Consider the following 19,406-nt stretch of genomic DNA (forward strand, 5'->3'; position numbering starts at 1 on the left):
ACAGGCTCCTGTTAGCCATGCCAATACTGACCAAAGTGCTTTCATGCTGACTGCTCAGCTCCATGCTTTCCACCCAACATCTTGGGACTTTGTCTGCTATAGATGGCTCCGCTTCTTGCTTTATACCCCTGTTTTGCACTCAGGGCTCTCCTTTTCCCAGTCTGCTGCCCAATCTGCTCCAGCCAGCAGCATCACCTTCCTGAAGGGGAAGCCATCTCCTGGGGAGCACTGTTGCCCCATCCCTCTGTAAGACCCTCAGCAGAGAACTGGGGCTAGTCTGCATCTTCACTGGAGATGAGCAAATCCTAATTCCATCAGCTTCAATCTGAGTTTTTTCCCATAGTGACAGAACGGCTCAGTTTTCCTACCTTTTAGCTAACATACTACAAGAAATCTAGCAATGGGCAGACAATGTCCTGCAACCACATTTTATTTCTGAAGAAAGAGATTGCCATGGCCCTATTCCTACCAGCACTGTTTGGTTTTCAATGTTATATTAGACTGCAGATCTTGGGGAAACTTTATTTTTGTGCCATTTAAAAAATATTCTTTTATTGGATTTTTCCATTAAAATATACATTGCAAACATAAGATAAACATAACATATATTAATGAAGTTAAATAAGAAACAGAAGTAAAACCATAAACAATACAGGAAAATAACTTAGTTAACACAAAATAAACACAGACACATAAACTACAAACATAAGTAACATAAATTAACACACAAAATATGGTGGACAACACCCTGACACAGACTAAAAGCAGGAGCTGCAAAGTGGCTGTAGAAGGTAAGCAGGGGAGTGGATGCTCCCTGCAAGCGGGATGCTCACCCGTTCTTGGCAGCACAGTCTCATGAGTTACCCCCAAACTCCTGCAGAGTGGGCCCCACTCCTAAGGCTTGACTGACATGTTACATGAGCTTCTCACTGTTACTGCTGATCACAGTGAAGCTCAACCATCGTGAGTAAGGTTCCCACAATTGATATTGCTTTCTCCTCTTCTAGCTTATATCACTTATGGGAACAGTTTAGAACTGCCGTCCAATTAAAACCAGTATAATCTATTCCCATTTTATATTGTGAGGATTTCCTACACTTCCTAAGCGAGGCATTGCACTTTGCTCTGAGAAATACCAGTACACCACTGCATATGGCACAAACCAAGACCTCTGTATTCACCCAGTCCTAGTACAGCTTCATAATGGCTGGAGTTCTCCTCTACTACCCCACCAGCACCACGAGGAAGATCCTCTTCGGTTGTGGAGCAGTTTGGGCTCCTTGTATCTGAGAGTGAGCCAATTTTGGCATTAGTTGAAGCTGCCTATGGACTGCAGATCCAGGACCTGTTCCTCCCTTTGTCAAACAAACAGGAAGACAGAGGTGCAGATGGATTACTGCAGCCAATATACAATGGTGTAGCAGACTGTTTTTTTCAAGCCACCTCAGAAAATGCCCTAACTGTATGTTGCTGGTCTGGCTCTCAGGCAGGGTGCAATTCTGTGCAAAGGACTCCGTTTGTTCAACTGCCTTGAGCATGACTGAGAGCCAAATATGTAAATATCTTGCCAGAGGAAAACAAACACCACTGAAATATCAAGCCACTCTGGACTATCAGAATAAACTTGGCTGAAATCACAGCAGGGGCTAAGCATATCCTACCCACCAAACTACTTGCTAAGGTTGTGTCTTAGTATCTGCAGCTATCAGCTAGAACTGTCTGTAGTGGGAATGTACCAACTTTTATCTTCCAGAGTTTTTGTGTGGCTTGACTGAAATACAGTAAATTAATAGTACGTATGTTCTGAACTCTGTACAGTGCCTTTCATCCAGAAGGATCCTCAGGCACTTCACAAACCGTATGCACAAAGATCACTCACCCACTTTGCCCACTGCGGGCAAAAGGAAGCTGCCATCCTGTGCCAGCAGCATTATACAGCAGTGTTTTTAGGAAGGGAAGTGAAAAATAACTTACCCACTAAAAGCAATGAATACTCATCTTTTAAAGGAGCCTCTGTATATAGAACAGACTACATAGCATACATGTAATACATGCAGCCTATCACTTACCAAACTAGGAAGGGTACTATGACGATACCAAGAATAGATGGGATGTACTCAAGCATGCAGTAAGGAGTGAATACATGCCCTGTGCAGGCCATGCTCCCGGTCCTCCACGGCGCTGGGTGCAGACACTGACTAGTTATCACACATCAGAGAACAATCAGACAACAGGCTGCAAACATTGGCTGAATCTCCTTTATGCTTTGGGTACATTCTGATGCTTTTTGTCACCTAAGTAATGCAAGTTCCTTTTCTCAGTAAAAGCCAGTATTTGTTAATGACCAGAGCAGTGGAGCAAGTGCATTTTCTTTTAAAGTAAAGTATCTTCCAAAGATAAAAATAACCCTTTTCCCAGATGTCTTTTCTTGATGCCAAATCTAAGAAACTTTGGAATCCATTCCTGTATCCTTCCCTGGCTATCAGTCTGTTCTGATAGCCACTTCACCAGCATCTCAGTATATGACCTTTTTATAGTTTCCAGTTTTTCAACCACTATTTTCTACCAATAATGGCTCAAACCTTTGTCTTTATTGTATTGCAGGCTGTGAGTACTTTCCCTGCCCTCAAATGCTGTTATCTATTTATGCAAGCTGGTAGATCTGGGAAAGTGAAAAAGTGGAAAAGCTGGTAAATATATGACAGTTTTATGAGATTATCAAGGAACCAGTTAAAAAGATGATATCAGGCAGCAATTCTTTCTCTAGCCTTACGCCTTCTTCACTCCATTCATGGTTACTATTTATAATACATCACAGTGACATACAGCTGTGCAAAATATCACACAGTTCACCTGAGAAAGATAAGATCCCATCAACACATTTCAAGTGCATGACACCATACTCATGAATTAAGAATAAGACTGAGTGTGACTTGGACTCTGATCCAACAGCAGACAAACCAAGAGGACATAAAAACCAGCATGAGGCAGTAGCAGTGGCCAAGGGATCAAGCTCATGATCAGGAAGATGGGGAAGTGGCAGCAGGGAAGAACAAAGATAACATGGAGATGGGAGCTACTGAGATCATCAAGAAAGGGACAGCCAGGCAGTCAGGGTAGACACTAAGGCTTTCATAGTTGTCTAATGCAAATGAGCAGATACATATGGAACTGAAACTAAACATGCGACTTTGGATTTCTGAACACTGAACTGAGATGCACTTACAGTCCTGAAACAAGAATTGTTCAATACAAAATTACCAAAACATAGCAGAAAACTAAAGCAGAGGAAATGCTACCATGGAAATGCAAGTTTGCCTCACTGCAAGAAGGAGGAGGGCATTTTAGGCTCCAGATAGAAAGCATCCTGGGCACTGAGCATGACAACTATGTTGAATACAAGATCTCCAGCCCTATTCCTGTTTCTGGAAAAGTCATCCTTGCATGAGAAACCAAGGTGGGGTGCTGGCTCCAGAGCCATCAAGGATGTAATGTGGGACTTTGCCTGCAATGCTTCTGGATGAGAATACAAAACTACCAGGCTGCAGCAAGGACTACAGTAGCTCCTGCTTACCAGCTTCTCCTGACTACTGCACCTCTGCCTCCTATGTTTAATGAAGCTGGAGGAATCTGTTGATTCAGTTATTCACCTGTGCTTGGGAACCGAGACAATCTTCAGTCTTCATTGACTTGCTGTCCTATACACAATGTTCCATTCATAACGTCCAAGATTATTTAAATAAAAGTAATTAGAAAACTTTCATTCTTACATTCTTAATCTACAGTCATCTTCCCACACAGCTCAAACACAGATCATCTCATCTTTCACCTTATTCTCTTTCAGCACTGAGTAGAATTTACCACTTGGAAAAGCTTTGTTCTTCTTCATACCTAACTCCTTGATACATTTCACACCACATCTCTCCTCTGTATCTGATGTCTTCTAGTATGCTCACTTTAAAATAAAATATCCCAAGTCTTTCAGTCTCACTACATACTCACATTTCCTCTAGGACTTATCATGATGGCTGCTTTTCCCGTTAAGTATTACACTCTTTATAGACTGTGTAAATGATGAAATATAAAGTACAGCCTGTAGTGTATCACGTGAAAGCTGCAGGCAGCCATGGCAAGCCTGTGCACATCACACTTCCACTGCGCTGGACCACTATAGCTAGAGGAAGGAAGCAGGGAACACACAGGGAAAGTCATTTCCCACAGACTCCAATATCCAACCAGAAGTCTGGTATTTACATCTTTGCCCTCCACAGTCCTGTGGAGCACTCTCTGGCTGACATTGTTGGTTTTGTCCAGAGCTGACAGGTCCTGCCATCACTTGGGCTGAGTTTCATAAGGGCATTTCCGGAGAGCAAATGCCTCTCCCTTCTCCCAGGTTGTGCAAGTCTTCTCTCTATCATCAGACAGTGGAAGAGACACTCAAGAGCTTCTTTGCTTTCTTCAGGTAAAGACCATTTTCAGTCCAGGAACGTAATGCTTAACGGTGTCCCACATCAGTCAGTTCAGCCAGAGTTTGTAAAAATTCTGCCTAAACAATAGATCACTGGTCTGTCCAATCTCTTGTCCTTTAAAGCACAAAGACTGAGAACTCTTATCGTCTCAAAAGTGGTAATGTGTGTGTGTGTGCCTTTTGTTCTTAAAGAAATGTCATCTGGGAATAAAAGACAGAGTCAGCACCTTGATACTGAGTCAGAAATTTTAACACCTGTTTTCTTACAGGGAAATTCCTTTCTTGAAATATAACCATTTTAGGAAAGTTTGAATTCAAGTCTGAGTATTATGGCCCAGTTAAGTTACCTGTTACCTAAGTTACCTGTTGAAGCTGGTATCTATAGGTTTAATTCCTGTTATTGCTGGAGTACCCATTGCTGCTTTTAGAGATAATACTCAAGATGTAACAAAGGAACTCCCTCCTGTTTCCTCCTTTATTAAATGTAAATGGCTACCAGCACAAGTTAGGCAGAGACTTGGTGGCTTCCTTTGTGAGACAAAAGCAGCAGTGGTTCCCCTAAATGTACTCATTAAGATATATTTTCCCTCTCTCTTGGCCCTGAAGGATCATCTCAGCTTATGAGAACTAAGCTTCTGTCTATCTGATTATTAAATAATTTCTAAAGCAGATGGAAAACTACAGTAGTTTAAACAGCTAGGCTGAGACTGCTGAGCTAAAAATAGTATAGCAGGCTCCTTTTAATTAGTACAATGATGAAATATGACAGAAAAGAGAGATGTAGATATATGGATTTGTGTGTATGTGTGTCTTTAAAATTAAGTTACTACCTCAATACTAGGTATTATTTATAACATATATGATACATGATGTCTGATTTTAATGATGCCATTTATCTTCACTTGGGAGAGAAGACAGGCTAACTCTGCTTTCATAATGTCAATCCTTGCTGTATTCAAAAGGAAAATTGTAATAAGATAAACCTGCCACCATGCACAGTGCCATCCTTTTTGAAATGAGGTGGATTAGTAAGTGCTCCGAAGCAATAGACTGTCAGCTCTGCAACTCCACGAGATCGACTGTTCCCCAGGGCACCATAGAGAGCATGGAAGAATCAGCCTAGCTTTATATCTGTGATTCCACAGCACAAAAGCCTGGCACAGGGCCAAAGGGGTCAGGTACTGTGATGTTTATCCTATCATTGTGCTGCCTATGTGTTTTTTGAGGACTCTTCAAAATTGAACAGAGGAGAAAAGACATCTGCCACCCCTCAGCTACAGCAGTGCTGGGCAGCACATGCCCTGTAGTGTTCTGCTGCACCATGCAGATGTGGCCCTTTTATGCTCACTAGATGACTGATGACCACAATGCTGGGTCCATTGGAGCACACAGCTGCTGGCCCGGCTGTGGTGGGGGCCTGCCATGAAGCACACTGACATCACAGCCGCAGGCTTCTGGCAGGTAAGCTGAGGAGGCTGAGGATACCTGGTCTGTTGGGTGCGGATCAGACAGATGTTCCCTTGCTCCAAGGGGAAACCAGACAGGGAGGCACTGCAAACTATGCCCTTTGGTACAGAAGGACCTGTACAGCGGTGGGCACAACCCCCTTTTGGCCATCGCACCAAGGTATCAGCTGGTACTTTGTAAGGACCTGGAATTAAGAGGTGAACAATCACCACAGTGAAAATTCCCCTGTCAAAATCTTGCGGTCAGTGTCTTCCGTAATGCAGATCAGATAGCACCTGGCTTTCAGAGAGATTTGATGCAAAAACTTGGTGCATTCATTAGTCATGAGCTGCCTTCTCCTGGTCAAAAGTATCAAGCCAAGGAAGATGAAACAGTGCGGCTTGTAGGAATTGAAGAGTGGTATAAAAAATTATGTAAAACCCTGTTCTTTCTTACTCCCCATTGATCTATGTGGCAAGCCTCTTGCTGGCTAGCAGGAATCCAGAGTGTCTTGCTAAAGTATGTCAAATGGTCTGGAGTTCATCTCTGTCTCCTGAGTTATGACCCTGAGATGAGCAGGAGCCCTATGGGTAAGACAACTTCCACTTGCTCCAAATCCACACTCCTGAAGCCTAGATGTACAGCTTTCCACCGGTGCAGATGACCAATCTGGGAGTACTGAAAGATTTTTCAAGGGAGGCATTTAACCCAAGTAAGAGACAAAAAGCCTGTGATACTGTTTGCAGTTTGTCAACAAAGCTTTACTGTTTCTCTTTCTGAAGTGTTTCCTGTCTTTGTCAATCAAGAGATGGTGAGACCCAAGCAACTAAAACAGGCAAACCTAGAGAGTCTAAATTTTTTTCACTCAAGTGAAGACTCACTGTCTAAGGAGTTGGGCATGTCTGGTATCCTGGCTACAAGCAGGATACAAGGATACAAGCTCTGGTATGGAAAGCAACACTGTAAGTACAGTATTATGAGCAAGGAAGGGATCATGAACCTCTAATTCCATGGTCCTGGTCTGGCTCTACGCCACCTACAGTGTTAGTGGAACAAAGTTCCCCAACTTCATACAGTGATGCAAAAGCAAACTGTAACAACATTAGATATATGTTTTCCCTGTGTTGCTAATCACAGTTGAAAAGTTATAGCAAAATTAATCAATTTTGTTTGAAGAAAGAATGAGCCAAAAATTATTTGAGGGACATTCTCAATTAGCCTGAAGTTCCAGAGCACTACAGGAAACAATAACTGATTGATGCTGGGAGAGAATTTTTAATACACATTTTAAATATTCTTATGACCTTACTAATAATCATAATGATGCAGAAAGAACAAACACAGTCAGGCCACTTTATTCCTTGTTGCAAGTGTCTTTGAGTTATTCCTCAACTAATAATTTTCCTGACATTTTTGCAAAATTACACATCTCCAAGTTGTGTTCTTGAAATCCACATTTAAATCTTGACATTCAAATGCAATTTACATTAAAATTCATTATTTTATCCAAAACCAAGTTCTTGGAGTTCTACCCCAAGTTTTGCATTATGTTTCCAATTCCTATACCTTTGGCAGGGTTTCCCAGTGAGTACGAAGGTTGTGGGGCACATCTGGCTGGGCAGCCCCCCACCAGGCCGGCTTAGACCTCTGGGAACTGCCCCAGGAGGTAGCATATCTGTGCATGACAAGGTGTGTGGCACAGACTATGTACTGCTGCTGCAAGGCCAAGCCTTCAAGGACCTCAATTCAATCAGTGACCATGAGATGGTGGAACTCAGGATCCTGCATGGAGGAAGCAAACTGGTAAGCAGGACCAGAGCCCTGAACTTCCAGAGAGCTAACTTTGACCTCCTCAAAGACCTATTTAGAAGAATCCCATGGGATAGGGTTCTAGAATTGAAGGGGGTCTAAGAGAGCTGGTCAATATTCAAGCATCACACCTTCCAAGCTCAAGACCAGTGTATTCCCATGAGCAAGAAATTAGGCAAAGAGGGAAAGAGATCTGCATGGATGAGCTGGGATGTGGAAAAAGGAACAGGCCACACCGGAGGTCTATAGGAACATCATCAGAGTATGCTGGAAATGAGTCTGGCAAGTCTTTACTTCTGAGGCCAGCCGTCAGGAATCCCAGACCTGAGAGGTAAGAGAAGAAACCTGGAGAAAGGCCTCTCCTTCATCATAGAAGATTGGGTTAGAGATCAGCTAGGTAGACTTATCACCAATAAATTCATGGGCCCTGATAGGATGTACCCACTGGTGATGAGGGAGCTGGCAGATGTTGTTGCTAAGCCACTCTCCATCATCTTTGAAAAATCATGGAGAATAGGAGATGTGCCTGATGACTGAAGGAAAGCTAATGTTACTCTCATCTTCAAAAAGGGCAAGAAGGAGGATGTGGGAAACTACTGGCTGATCAGCCTTATCTCCACCCCAGGAAAGGTGATGGAACAGATAATTCTGGAGGTCATTACCAAGTGTGTAAAAGAAAAGAAGGTCATCAGGAGTAGTCAGCATGGATTCACCAAGGGGAAATCATGCTTGACCAATCTGATAGCCTTCTACGATGGCATGGCAGAATGGGTCAATAAGAGGAGAGCAGCGGATGTTGTCTACTTGACTTCAGGAAGGCTTTTGACACTGTCTCCCATAATGTCCTCATAGGTAGGCTCAGGAAATGTGGGTTAGACGAATGGACAGTGAGGTGGATGAAGAGCTGCCTGAATGGCAGAGCTCAGAGGATCATCATCAGTGGAGTAGAATTCAGTTGGAGGCCTGTGGTCAATGGTGTTCCCCAAGGATCAATACCGGGTCCAGTCTTACTCAACTTGTTTATCAATAACCTGGACAAAGGGATAGAATGCACTCTAAGCCAGTTTGCTGATGATACAGAACTGGAGGAAGTGGCTGATATACCTGAAGGCTGTGCTGCCATTCGGCAGGACCTTGGTAGGTTGGAGAGTTGAGCGGAGAGAAACCTCATGAGGTTCAACAAAGGCAAGTGTAGGGTCCTGTACCTGGGGAGGAATAACCCCAAGTACCAATACAGTTTGGGGGCTGACCTACTAGAGGTCAGTTCTGGAGAGAAGAACTTGGGAGTCTTGGTGGGTGACAAGTTGACTATGAGAAATGTGACCTCATATTATTCTGCTTGCAGAATAGGCTCAGTGCTCCCCCGCTGAAGAAAGCCAAACACTGGGGGTCTGTTCCAGCCAAACCTTAACCATACACTTAACTTCATCATGCCCGTGCAGGGACAGCTTGAATATGTGATCCTGTAATGAGCAATCACTAAAGCACAGTGGAGCTCTGGGAACATGGACTGCTGTATTGCTCCACTCCTACACAGCTGGGGACCTGCAGTGCATTTTGGAGAACTAGAGCATGCAGAATTAACTTGATCTTAATTTAGTCCCCTGAGTACACCATAAAGTTCCCAATTTGGTAACGCTGTCTTCCGAGGACATTATAACATGCCAACAAAGTGACTGTTTTCTCATCTGATGGAAGTGACAAACTGCCACAATACAAAGTATAAAAAATTTAGACCCTTCCTAGTTGTGGTAGCTACTGTGCCATCAGAAGATGACATCTGATATCTGTGTTAAGAAAAATGAAAGAAAATGTTTACAGTATGCTAGTCAGTAAGACAAAAATGAACAAAAGTGCCGACCAATCTACAACAATTTTCTTTGCAGCTACTTACATTTTAATCCTACCATCCCAAACTGAGTTTGTCAAGTTACCCTTCAAATCAAATGCAAGAGAAAAATCCATCCTTGGCTTTGCAACTATAAACCCAGCCAGTCTAGTAAAGTGAGAGTTACTCTTTCATGTATTTGGCAAATCTGGGAGCAGAATTTACCACTTGGTATAAATATTTCTGCATAGTTTCTTTAAAAAAAAATAATCTTGCCTACTCCTCTTCCTGGCAGACTCTTAGAAAGTAGTAAATATGCAGATGGGCATAGTGATATATTTTGTATCAACATATTTTAAATGTGTGCATATGCATTAGCTATATAAATACATTCCCCAGGAAGTCTGCCAGTGGATATACTACAAAGTCTTGTGTGTTACATTTGGGTTTGCTTGCGCAGTAGCACAGCAGCATCAGGAAGAACCGCTCTAGTTGTATTTGCTCTACGACAGCTCACAGTTACCTGTGCAGTTTCCTGTTTCCATCTGCATGTAAAAATGTTTTAGATTTATATAAATATACGTACACACACAAATGAGTAAGAATATCATAGAATCATAGAATGGTTTGAACTGGAAGGAACCTTAAAGATCCTCTAGTTCCAAACCCCTGCCATGGGCAGGTATAACTTTCACTAGACCAGGTTGTTCAGAGGTCCATCCAGCCTGGCACCTCCAGGGATGGTGCATCCACAACTTCTCTATCCAATCTATTCCAGTGCCTCACAATGCTCACAGTAAGGAATTTTTTCCTAATATCTAATCTAAACCTATTCTCTTTTAGTTTTAATCCATTCCTCCTTGTCCTGTCACTAAGTGTTCTCCATCTTTCTTATAGGCTCCCTTCAGGTAGTAGCGGGCCACAATTAGGTCACCCCAAAGCTTTCTCTTTTCCAGGCTAAACAATCCCAATTCTCTCAGCCTTTCCTCATAGGAGAGGTGCTCCATCCCTCTAATCAACTCTGTGTCCCTCCTCTGGACTCGCTCCAACAGATCAATGTCCTTCCTGTACAGGGTACCCCAGAGTTGGATGCAGTGTTCCAGGTGGGGTCTCACCAGAGCAGAGAGGCAGAATCCCCTCCCTCGACTCTGGTTATGCTGCTTTTGATGCAGCACAGGACATGACTGGCTTTCTGGGCTGCCAGTGCACATTGCTGGATCATGTCGAGCCTCTAATCCACCAGCACCCCCAAGTCCTTCTCAGCAGGGCTGCTTTTGATCTTTTCATTCAACCCCCCAGCCTGTATTGATACCAGGAGTTGCTCTGATCCAGGTGCAGCACCTTGAACTTGGTCCTATTAAACTTCATGAGATTCCCATGCGCCCATTTCTCCAGCTTGTCCAGGTCCCTCTGGATGGCATCCTGTCCTTCAGGTGTGTCAACCACACAATATGTACTGTATATACATATAGTCTAATGCCTTCATTTTAAAGTTGTTATAAAGCCATAACAAAGTCTATGAAGTTTTGGTGAAATATTGCTCTGGGTGATACACTATAGCAGTATGTCAAACTATATAGACTATAGCAGTATGTCAAACCCATATGACATATCAAGTTAAATTGTACTTGATAATAATCAACACAAGAGTAATTCCCCACTGACCCACCTGCTGCGTCTTCAGCTCTAGTGCTGTGCTTGCTCTGTACCACTCCATGCACAAAGCCTGTCCCATCCCGTGCTGTCCAGTATCTCTGCTCCTCCACTGCCTCTGGTCCTGCACCCTCTCCTTGCTTTTTCTGTTCTCGAGAAAAATTGCTGCACAGACAGATCCCTGAAAGCAAGTGGAACAAGCTAGTCTTGCCCAAGCTCTGGAGTCCTACCCTGGGGGCTGGAGAGAAGCAGCCCTGGTCAATGTTCAATGCTGCCCTGTGCTGCAACATTCCTTCCCAACTGGACCAACTTCCCCCTCCTGGACTGGCTAGAGGTTGGAGACTAGCAAAGGACAAGAGAGGGAGGACATCTGCCCTTGAGACCCCACCATCCCCTTGTCTAAAAGATTTAACAGTGTTTCATGTTTCTTGCTATTACTGTGCTCCTTTTCTGGTGCTGGTACCGTGAGTGAGTCAAAGGGTATTGCACATCACTATTTACATGAGTACTGGCAGGTGGGGGCAACGGAGGAAGCGGCTGCAGTGTGGTGGGTGGATATGTATGTGATGGTATGGTTAACCATGCACTATGGAACCACGTAGATACTGTTGCAATGGTGCTATGAGAACCATGCTCTTCTACTTCATTGAGCAAGGAAAAGCTCCAACAAATACTGTAGTGGGAACACAGCAAAAAGACAACTTTGCATATAATTCTAGACAAAAATCAACTTGCTTTTTCAATGATGATAGGCTGGAATGAGCATTCTGGCATTTCTGCCCCCCACCCCCAACCCCTTCTCTAGAGCTACTATTTAGATGAGCTACAGTATTAAGAGAGAAGCTGCAAAGATGCTAGCTGCAAAAATAAAGGATGAAATAAAAGTCAAGCATCCACATTCCTCCCAACTAAAAATGAAGTTCTGAGGAAACGGAGGAGGGAAAAGAAAAGGGACTTACCACACTGCGAGTGAACTTTTCTAGAGAAGTTCTACGACCTTGCTCATTCTCTGTCTTAACAAGGAAAAAAGTGGGGAGAGAAAAATACAGAAAAAAACCCCTTCAGCTTAAATGCAGTCTTTCAAAACAGCAGCAAAATATAGAAAAGCAGCAAGTGGAAAAAGTTGTAAAAAATGTAAAAAGCAGAAATCAATGTTTGCAACAGCAAACATAAGAAATCAAAATGCCTTAAAGAATGAGAGACATCGCTACTTTTACTCTCAGAGAATGTTACCTTTTCTCCTGTGAGATTTTTGAATGGCTCAAACAGGTCTGTGCATTGCTGTGTCTTACAGCTATTGGTATTGATTTCTTGTTCATTGAGTTGTCCTTCTGGCTGTTTGAGCTGGGACCTCTGATTCTGGTTAACATCTGCCAAACAGCTGATCGGAGGCTCCCATCTACTTGCTTAGAGTGATGAAAAAAACACAGTAACTTTTACACTATTAAAAACAATGTGTGAGTGAATACAGGACTGGAAGAAAACCACCACTGGACTCATTGCCAGGAAACCTACACTCTTCTACTTACCCAGAGGGTAAAAGCATATTTCCATTAAGTCCGCCTACATCAAAACAGAAGACAGCATACACATGTCTTTGAAAGGCCATAAAAAGATAGAAGGCAGATTTAGGACACCGATATTTTTTGTACCTGGAGTACAGGACTATTCAAATGCAGGAAGACCTTCAACTGCACTGTGAGAAGACAAGTGTGTGCATCACAACTTTATTAATGTAACCCTGAGAAAGCTGCTCACTGCAGCGCTTCATTCATTTGGCACAAGGGAGATCTAATTGTCACTAACAAGGAAGAACTCAATAATGTATTGGTATGTTTGCTGGAATATCTAAGAGAAAAAAATTGTTATGGAAAAGAGAAGAAACTCAACAATATGAAAGAAAGTCATTGCAGTCAGAAAGCTGTCAGCACTGCTCATTTCCAGGAGAGAAACTTATTTTAAGTTTACTGGTGAGCCAGCAAAATGGGTGTGGTAAGATGGAAGTAAAACTGCTGCAAAGGAGATAAGGAGCTATGTACAAGGGAAAACCACAGCAATGATGGTGCATGAGAGTGCAGTGGAAATAAGCATTGCACTGGAGAGACAATAGCTGACATATCATCTGCCACAGATTCAGCTGCAGTAACAACCCCCAGAACAAAGCATCAGTGCAAATATCAGATGGAGAAGATGTAAGGAAGCCAAAAGCTCAGATAAATAAGATGAGAACTTGTGTAGGTGAGTCTAGGCAAAGCCTTTTGATCCTTCTGCATGTTCATCCCAGCTTTCACAGCTCTCTGATGTCTACAAGGTTAGTCTGAAGCATCCCAGGCAGAGATGAGGCAGATTGTCCCTGCCACATCACCAGAGATGAGATCAAAATATAACGCTCTTTTAAGACAAGCAATATTCTTTGTCCAGATGAAAGAGTCAAGCAACCTCCCCACTTATAACTGTTTGAGGAAGCCACACCATCAGCTCTGATGTCCCAGAAGTGGTATCAAAGTGAAAGCTAGAGGCATGTCATTTTAGCCCACATGGAGAACAGAGCCAAGGCCTCAAAGCAAGCACCAAGCAACAAAACAGACTTCCCGGCTGGCAGGAAGGCAGTGTTGTACCCAGTCCAATGGTCCCTAAAGGACTATTTAACATGCACTAACCCAAGGGTTAGTTGCCTCTCCTTGCATGTGAGAGGAGGAGAAAGGGGAAAGAAACATCACTCTTCTGCTGAGTATTACAGCAGTGCAAGTGCTCAGGGCATCGCAGATCCCCTCTTTCAAGGAACCTCAGAGGTGTCCCCACACCCCGAAACAGCAGAGGTGACAGGGAGAGCCTGCAGTCCTGTCACCTTGGCTGAACGTGTCTCAGTGAGCAGGATTAAGGACAGGAGTGCCCAGCTGGGCAGCCAAATTAAAGACACAATTTCATTCAGGAGAAGAAATACCTGGACAAAAGACTGAGTGTTTTGCAAGGATCCCTAGGGGAGCAAGGCACTTGGAGTTTGCAGCGTTGCATTGCTGCGGGCTGGAAAAATCAGTGTCTCGCCCAACTGCATTTTGAAGTGAATGTTCGGTGTGCACTGGGGGCAAAAGAGAGTGAGCTGCTGAATGCAAACTGTGCTGTGTCCCTGCACTTGCCATCAAAATTTAGTGCCTCTGCTTTTTCTACCTGCAAGGTGAGGCAGCTTCCCACCCAGAAGAAAGGCAAGATAGTGGTCTTCAAAGATGGTGAGCATGTTGTTGGGGTGCTGAGAGCTTGTCTGGCACAGGGAGCCCCCCACAAGGCTGTTTGCTGCCTACCACAACTGAAGACATGTGGGGAAGCAGCCATGGGGAGCACTGACAGTGTCTTACAGAAGCACCTTGCAAAGCACAGTCTGCAGTCACTCTACACATTTGGCATGGTGGTGGCAGGCTGGGACCAGCTGGATGCATGGAAAGCTCATCCCTATAGCATCCAGCTCTGAGTCAAAGCATGACATTTTCTAGTAAAATAAAAAGCAGCTGAGGCCGGCTGGCTGCAGAGTGATGAGCCGGCTGGAGCAGTTTTAATGTCTGTGGGTGTGGGTGCTGGCTGTATGGCTCACTGGCTCTTCCTGTCTGCTTGCCCCTGTGGCTGGCAGCCTGCTGTGGATGGAACTGCCTGCCCACATCTCTCCACCACGGTGCAGAGGTGGGGAGGCTGCCTTGCACAGCAAATGAAGGAAATTTAAAAATAACAAAGTAAAAAAATAATAATAAAAAAATAAAATAGAGAGACTGAGTCAGATCTATCTCAGTCCTGGGAACAGACCTGGTGTGTGGACTCTGGAGCTGTGCCTGCTGCAGCACCACAGCAGCATTTGCACAAACATGTGTGTGCAAAGGGGCAAAGGCAGAGAATGTGCATGCCAGTCATGTAGTCTTCCTAGGTACAAAAAAAGCAAACTTTGCCAGTAAATACACCAAGAGACTCTACCAGCTAATGGCAAAGGACATGTGCATTTGGATAAAATATGAAACAACTATCCCTGCTGCTACTGAAAACCTCTCAGCCCAGGTAGATACAGAAAACCAGATTTTGCCACTTAGAAGCCATTCACTGATTATTGAGTTTCTTCTTCAAATTTTCCTTTTCTAATGATTAATTATTTACACAGTCATTCAAAGTTCCTTTGTGTAGATTCTGCTGGCACAGAGTTTAAGCAGAAAAAAATTAAGAAAACCAGCTGACACTGATTATTAAAAGTATTATGAGAAAAGCACTCAGCATCTTTACAACATGCAAAGCAAGTCCTGCCACTGAATCAAACTGTCCGTGTGTGCCCTGATGGGACTGAGATGGGGGCATAATCTGCATTAGGAACCTTCCTGGACAATATAGAGCAGTCAGCACAGCAGTCTGGATAAAAGCAATGCTTCTAAAGGTGTGTGCAGAAAAGGAGCCTGTCCCTCCTCGCATGAAGGTCCTAACCATTCCCTTGCTGACACTTTTTGCCAGGGATCTGAAAAGGGGTAGAGAAATACATATAAAAACTTGGTCTTCTGAACTTCAGGTCTGCAAAAATCTCTCCCTCCCTCCTTCACTCCCTGCCTCCCTGGGTTTATTTTGTCAGCTATCAAATTCTTCTTTTGGTATGAGACTTTGGGGTGTGGAGTGGTGTTTATTTTGAACTTTAACTTGGTGAAAAAGATGTGTTCCAGAGGGAATGGCATCAGATGAAAATAAAGGATAATTACTTCCCTGACCAATGCCCAGGGTCCTGGGCTTCTCAGGCAGTCATGTCTAGTTGTCCAAAGTGAGAAAACAAAGGCACTACCAAGTGACCAGAACAGTATTTTGCATATATTTTGTGTCCATTTGAACAGGACCATGGTGAATTCACACTTCTCTGAACCAGCTGGAGAGGAAAACAATGCTCTAAACCAAGCAAATACCAACCTGCTCTTCCCTCAGTGTGGCAGGGCTTACTCCCATGACTTTGCAGCCTGGTTGCACTGCAGCTGTGGGTGCCTTTCCAGGATGCTTCCCTGCCTGCAGGCAGGGCAGGATGGCAGGAAGCCACCCCATGCCAGGCTGACATGAACACCGGGACTGTGACAGTTCAGCTGCTGCTTCAGCTAATGCAGAGATGCCGACCAATGTCATTGTTTCACCTTTACGGTGAGTAATGGAAAGTGCCTCAAGGTCTTTTCTGTTTCTTTCTCTCCCTTCTCCACAAAAATAACTAGCAGAGCTCATGTCTGGCTGCTCCTTCACCATTAACAAAAGTTCCTGTGCATAACTGATCTACACTGCTCTTTCTCCAGGGAATAAAACTCTGCTCTGCATCCAAGTCACCCTGCCTAAATGCCTCCTTGCATGGGTGGCTCGCTGCTGTCTAAGGACATCCAGCCACCATCTTGGCTGCTGTGGAGAAGGGCTGGAGGGCAGTGCAGTGGTGATTACCTGCTGTACGGTACCCTGCAGTAACTTGCATATCAGCAGAAATAGCAGCAGGTCGACACTTGACTGCACAGCACAAGTGGGGCGTGTTTTGTAGATACAAAAATAAAATGCAGTAAGTTGGTCAGGGATCTCAGCACCATCCAGCCCTTCACTGCTAAACCAGATGCTTTCAGCAGCCCCACGATTTCTACCTGCTGCAGAGAGGGGGATGGGCATGAATGCACGGAACTCAAATTGGGCTGGGCATATGGCCATTCCTCCTGAGGACAGGGCTCCACCCTCGTCTCCAGCCTGGCAGGGAAGAGGACTTCTGTTGGAGGCAGAAAGCTACACCCAGCTTTCCCTCTCTGCAGCTCGCTGCTTCCAATCACACCCTTGCTGGAGGCCAACCTCATATTCCCTGCTGAGCACCATGAATCTGCAGGATTGAGGCCAATAAAACTGTGGTTATTTGCAATAATGACACTGGGAAGAATGAAGAAAAAAAAATCTTAAATGGATTAACAAAGTATGTATGCCTGGTCTGCATACAACCTATGTCTGCTGTCTTGTATCCGTTAGTGGTGTGAACAGTACGTTCCTCTCATAATTCTGTCATTGTATCTCAATCCTGACCCATAATTTCTTCTCCCTTCTTCCTCTCCATTGCTTTACTCCCAGAGCAGGGAAGGGAAGCTCCACATCTGTGGTTAATGTATGGTGTGGAAGAAAATAACTCTTCAAATTGACAGTATCTTACAAATATTAAAAATGTCAAGCATGTTTGGAATCACTAATCAAACTTTGGCTTCAAGCTGAGCAGGTCACTATTATTACTGCCATTTGACAAAGAGGAGGATATGAGGCAGGCAAAGTTGAACCTTCTTTTCACCAAGCTCACACAAGAAATTAGGTGGGGGAACCAGGCGAAGCACATGGATTTTTATGGCTCCCAGTCCTGTGCTCTAGCCATACAGTCAACATTTCCCCTTTTCCTGCCCACTCAGTTAGCCACAACCCACTGCCAAAGGGCAAAAGATCAAATAACATAAACTTATCCACAAAATATTGACGTGTGAATCTAAAGCCATAGTTTATTTGCTTAGTGCAAGCAACTCTTTTATCCCATGTCCATCATGCTGTGCTTCTGACAGAACTTATTTTCAGTAATAAAACTAAGGCTATGTCATACAGTGTGGTATACAGGCAATGTGAAGATAATGTCTTGAGGACAGACATGTCTCAGAGAGATGTACTCATCAAGACTTAAAGAACTGCAGTGAATTTCTGTTCATATCAGTGAATCCAGGACTTTGTTTGCAGGTTCTAAACCAAATCCTTTTGCCACACAGGCTCTGATATGCCACTGGGTTTCTCTTTTCCTTCCCTCTGCTTTCCAGCTATTTAGAGGAATTTTAAAAGAATGCCTCACAAAGTTGCACCAAAGGTCCTCAAAAAAGGACCATGTAGCTCAGTGCACAGAAATTTCTTGTTCTTTCTGTCGGCGCTTCTGTACCTACACTCTTTCCAAAACATTCACTTGTCCAACATAATGCAATGTGGTTGCACAGAGCTTTACAGACTCCAGAGTAACACCAACTCCCCTCCCACATCATGTGAAGCTCATGAACAGCACATCTGCACAGATCTACTCCTGCCTTTTTTGTGCTTTGATATATTTACTCGCGCACCCACAGCTCTTTCTACAAGAAACGTGATTCTTACTTTCATGGCTGTGTTAACATGACACCAAAAGCTGCTCCTCCGGCAGTTTGCAGGGGAATGAGGATGTCACACTGACACATCCAGGGCTTGATCTGAGAGCAAACAAGGACTGCAAAGAAATAAACCTCCAGTTTGAATGGGCTTGGCTGGGAGGAGAAAACTCCCCCAGCTTTCAAGCACTCAAACCCTCATGTGTTCAATGGTGAGGGGAACCACAAACTGCTAGGGGTAGGAAGACGGCAGAGGTTTTTATGCTTTATACCATCAGAAGACTTTGCCTTATACTTCCTTCTTTCCCTACAGCTTCTGAACTCTAAGTCAGGTCTAACCTGCACTGGCTTATGCTGTCATAGACCAGACATTTTGAAACAGAAGGCTGACTGCTGCCCTCCACTACCTTCCCCTAACCACCTTCCAGTAGTTCTGGCACAGCAGACAGAGAGACTTGTCTCCTTTTGTCACCATATGCATGCTTTTAGGGCACACAATGACAACCAGGACAAAAATACCACTGGGATTTCATTGTATTGTGTCGATGCAATGTAATTTGGCAGCACATAGAGAATGCAGCAGAAAAACAGCAGGGAAGATGGTGACGGGAAACCACACACTCAGGTTGCAGGAGTCAGGACTCAGTTTACATAGGGTCCTGGAAGCCAAACGTAAGTGGGACACATACACATGTACATGGCATGCACATGCACACAGACAGACACACAGACCTATGGAAATTAGTCAGGAGGTGCAGGAAGCATTTGAGCACAGCCACAAATGCAGAGATCAGTAGCTTATCTCCCAGACCTCTTAGAAAGAAGGGGCACAGGGACAGGAGTTGTTGTAACTCTGTGTAATCACTCCTTTGCTGCCCTAATCTGGGGGCTCCTGACAGAATCACGGTGCTGGCAGAACTCATGCAGATACTAAAAGGTTAAGAAGAGCTCAAATCCAGATCTCCTGTGAGACAATGTGGTTGGAATTCTTGATTATTACATGTGTTGTAATTATTTCCTGTCTCTGAGGAAAATGAAACATCTCTAGGCAGGCAAAAGCAAGGGAAGGGGAGAACAGGAG

The 19,406-nt window shown here is 44.0% G+C and overlaps 1 protein-coding gene across 8 annotated transcripts in view; it reads right to left on the reverse strand.

The window, feature by feature from the left end:
* The window catches only part of RGS6 (regulator of G protein signaling 6), a 266,585-nt gene that overhangs the window by 9,340 nt on the left and 237,839 nt on the right, over positions 1–19,406 (reverse strand). For 7 of the 8 annotated variants that reach the window (XM_064658242.1, XM_064658239.1, XM_064658246.1 and 4 more), the window contains one exon: positions 12,164–12,217. The exons of the other annotated variant lie outside the window; for it this stretch is intronic. In XM_064658242.1, the coding sequence (XP_064514312.1) occupies positions 12,164–12,217 (54 nt within the window). The remainder of the gene's footprint in view (positions 1–12,163; positions 12,218–19,406) is intronic. 8 annotated transcript variants of the gene reach the window in all.

The sequence above is a fragment of the Pseudopipra pipra genome, chromosome 6 (assembly GCF_036250125.1).
Source record: "Pseudopipra pipra isolate bDixPip1 chromosome 6, bDixPip1.hap1, whole genome shotgun sequence".
Taxonomy (NCBI): Eukaryota; Metazoa; Chordata; class Aves; order Passeriformes; family Pipridae; genus Pseudopipra; species Pseudopipra pipra.